At 43.4% G+C, this 2,500-nt stretch overlaps 1 protein-coding gene across 1 annotated transcript in view; it reads right to left on the reverse strand.

The window, feature by feature from the left end:
• LOC147471125 (uncharacterized) overlaps positions 1 to 1,456 on the reverse strand; it is a 2,152-nt gene extending 696 nt beyond the window's left edge. The window contains exons 1-5 of the mRNA XM_086540332.1: positions 1,366 to 1,456; positions 996 to 1,266; positions 728 to 909; positions 359 to 558; positions 1 to 144 (exon numbers count right to left, since the gene is read on the reverse strand). The exon at positions 1 to 144 is cut by the window's left edge and continues 39 nt beyond it. Coding sequence (XP_086396458.1) covers positions 1 to 144; positions 359 to 558; positions 728 to 909; positions 996 to 1,266; positions 1,366 to 1,456 — 888 coding nt within the window. The remainder of the gene's footprint in view (positions 145 to 358; positions 559 to 727; positions 910 to 995; positions 1,267 to 1,365) is intronic.
• Between the last annotated feature and the right edge of the window lie 1,044 nt (positions 1,457 to 2,500).

Below are 2,500 nucleotides of genomic sequence, written 5' to 3' on the forward strand. Positions count from 1 at the left end.
TCTTGAGCTAAGGCAAGTGAAGATGCAACCATATCTCTTCATCGTACGATACATGTATGACACAGGGAAAGGTCCAAAACAGTCTACTCCAGTATGAATGAATGCTGGTCCTCCTGGTATGACTCTTTCAATTGGTAAATCTCCCTGACGTTGAGTGGCAGGAATGCTGATTACTTTGCGGCAAACAAACATTTCATTAGGACGTTATCTATTAATGGTCTACATGCTATAATCCAGTAGTTTCTACGAATGATAGAAAATGTGTGCTCCCTACCTGAGTGGGTAGCTAAGAATATATGGGCATCCTTTACAATTAACTTCGTTACATGATGGTCCTTGGGCAGGATTACTGGTTCACACCGTTCTCTTGATTCACCAAGATGAATTCTCCTGCCCCAACCCTCATTAACCCATGCTTGTCAAGCTCAGGTTCAAGCCGGTAGAGATTGTCACCCTTTTCCAAATTCCCTCTTCTGCATAATGAACATTGTTCATCCCTGAAGCTGCTATATTGTATGTATGCTAGCATGGAGTCTCTTGTATCATGAATCTCTGTAACTGAAAGGCATTGAAGGTGAGTATAATGTCCTCCCTTGCTCCACTTCACAAATCTCCGGAACCATGCTACTGCATGCTGTAATTCATACCATGAGGAGTAATGTTCAAATAGTATATCTGTTGGGTTTTTGATCTACTACAGTTGTTGCTAGCAAAGGGTCTTGCTTACATATCTCGGGATCACGAGCGGAGGCTTCAGATATCACCAACTTGGGTGGCCAGTCCTTCTCATACAGGACCAGATTCCATCGTCCACCCTTTATCAACTCATGTGCCGAAAGGCCTCTAGTAGCATCATTGGCTGGATTGTCTTCTGATTGTACATGGTGCCACTGGTTTGGAGAGGAGGCCCTATGGATTGTCCCATATATGTTACAAATGTATGAAAGCGTGGCCTGGTACTTGAGATATATTGTAGAACAATCATGCTGTCAGACCAAAACACAGAATCTTCCAGATTGAGCATAATCCCCCGACGTATCTTCGTGTCAACTTGTGCAGCCAGTGTGGCAGCACACAGTTTTAGACGTGGAATGGAGGTCGTCTTGATGGGTGCAAGTCTTGCACAGGCACCAAGGAGGCTTATATGAACATATCCATTATAGTGTCCTAGCCGAACGTATGTTACAACGGCATAGGCCGTTTGTGAGGCATCACAGAAATGATGTAGCTGGGCATGTACTAACTTGCTGCTGGCCTGGGCTGCTGCTATGTGATATGGTATTTTAAAGCCTTCCAGTTTTGCAAGGTCATTCATCCATCTTCTCCATTTTTGTTAATTTTTAGGTGTTAGATTTTCGTCCCAACCCAATTTGCGACGAACTTTATTTTGGAATATCATCTTTACTCTAATGGTGATAGGGGCTAGTAAGCCTAAGGGGTCAAAGATGGAACTCATGATGCTCAAGTATGCCCTTGCGCGTGGTCAGCTTCATGGATGTTGACACTCTGACCTTTAGCACGTCATCATCGAGATCCCACAGGACTCCTAGAGCCCTGTCCATTGGCAAGTTATCAACCGTCAGGTTTATGTTCATTATTAGGGGCTTCTTTCATTTGTGGGAATAACTCTCATGACTTTCATATTTAAGTTCACTCCATTGAAACTAGCTGCACAATCAAAAACTATTCTAAGTTTGTCTGGCTTGTTTGTGTTGAAGACTGGACGATGAGGTAAGTACCAGGTATTGTTTAGTGGTCCAACGATTTTGTGTACTCGCTCAGCAAACCCTTTTTTTTATGAGATTCTCTATCTCTTTGACATATCTTCGATGCAAGTCTGCTCTTTAATGAATCTAATCGTCGACGGGCCATACTCCAGTTATCTGGTAGCCCTGGATCAATGCATATGCAGGTACACTCCTTTGGGCAACTTGATCTTGGGATGTTATTATGACTCTGACTATTGATAATGCAGTGTGTCTAGGTGTTGCTCTTTCACTCATCATAATGATATTTGCATGTTCCCTCCTTTCTAGTCATTGCCTTTCCTCCTTTGTTGTTGGGCCTTCCACTGGTTTTCCAATCTTTCTAAATTCTGTATCATGCAGCAACCGAGAATGGTATCCACCACAGCCATTGACATCGCATGGCCGTGCTCTGCATTGTCTTACACTGTGGCCAGATTTCAGGCAATTAAAGCATTTCCTGTGGCCGACCAAAATCTTCCTGCATTGGTGAATACTGGCGGACTTGAACAAATCTCAGAAAGCCAGGCTATGTTCTCCATAACAAAGATCACATGTAATTGGTCTTGAAGTCGACAATCTTGTCTGGATTGTAAACCCAGACTCTGCCCTTCGATCTCGTCTTGTAACCTACTCAATCGAGTCTGAAGGCCTCTGGCTCTTCTTAGGAATTTCCTTACTAGTAACTATAAGTTACTGAGGATGAGGCCCCTCCAACTCTCTTTGCTGACCTGCCTAAATTCTCCACTTCCTTT

The sequence above is a fragment of the Penaeus japonicus genome, unplaced genomic scaffold (genome assembly GCF_977035675.1).
Source record: "Penaeus japonicus unplaced genomic scaffold, GWHDUDI00000001_assembly GWHDUDI00000010, whole genome shotgun sequence".
Taxonomy (NCBI): Eukaryota; Metazoa; Arthropoda; class Malacostraca; order Decapoda; family Penaeidae; genus Penaeus; species Penaeus japonicus.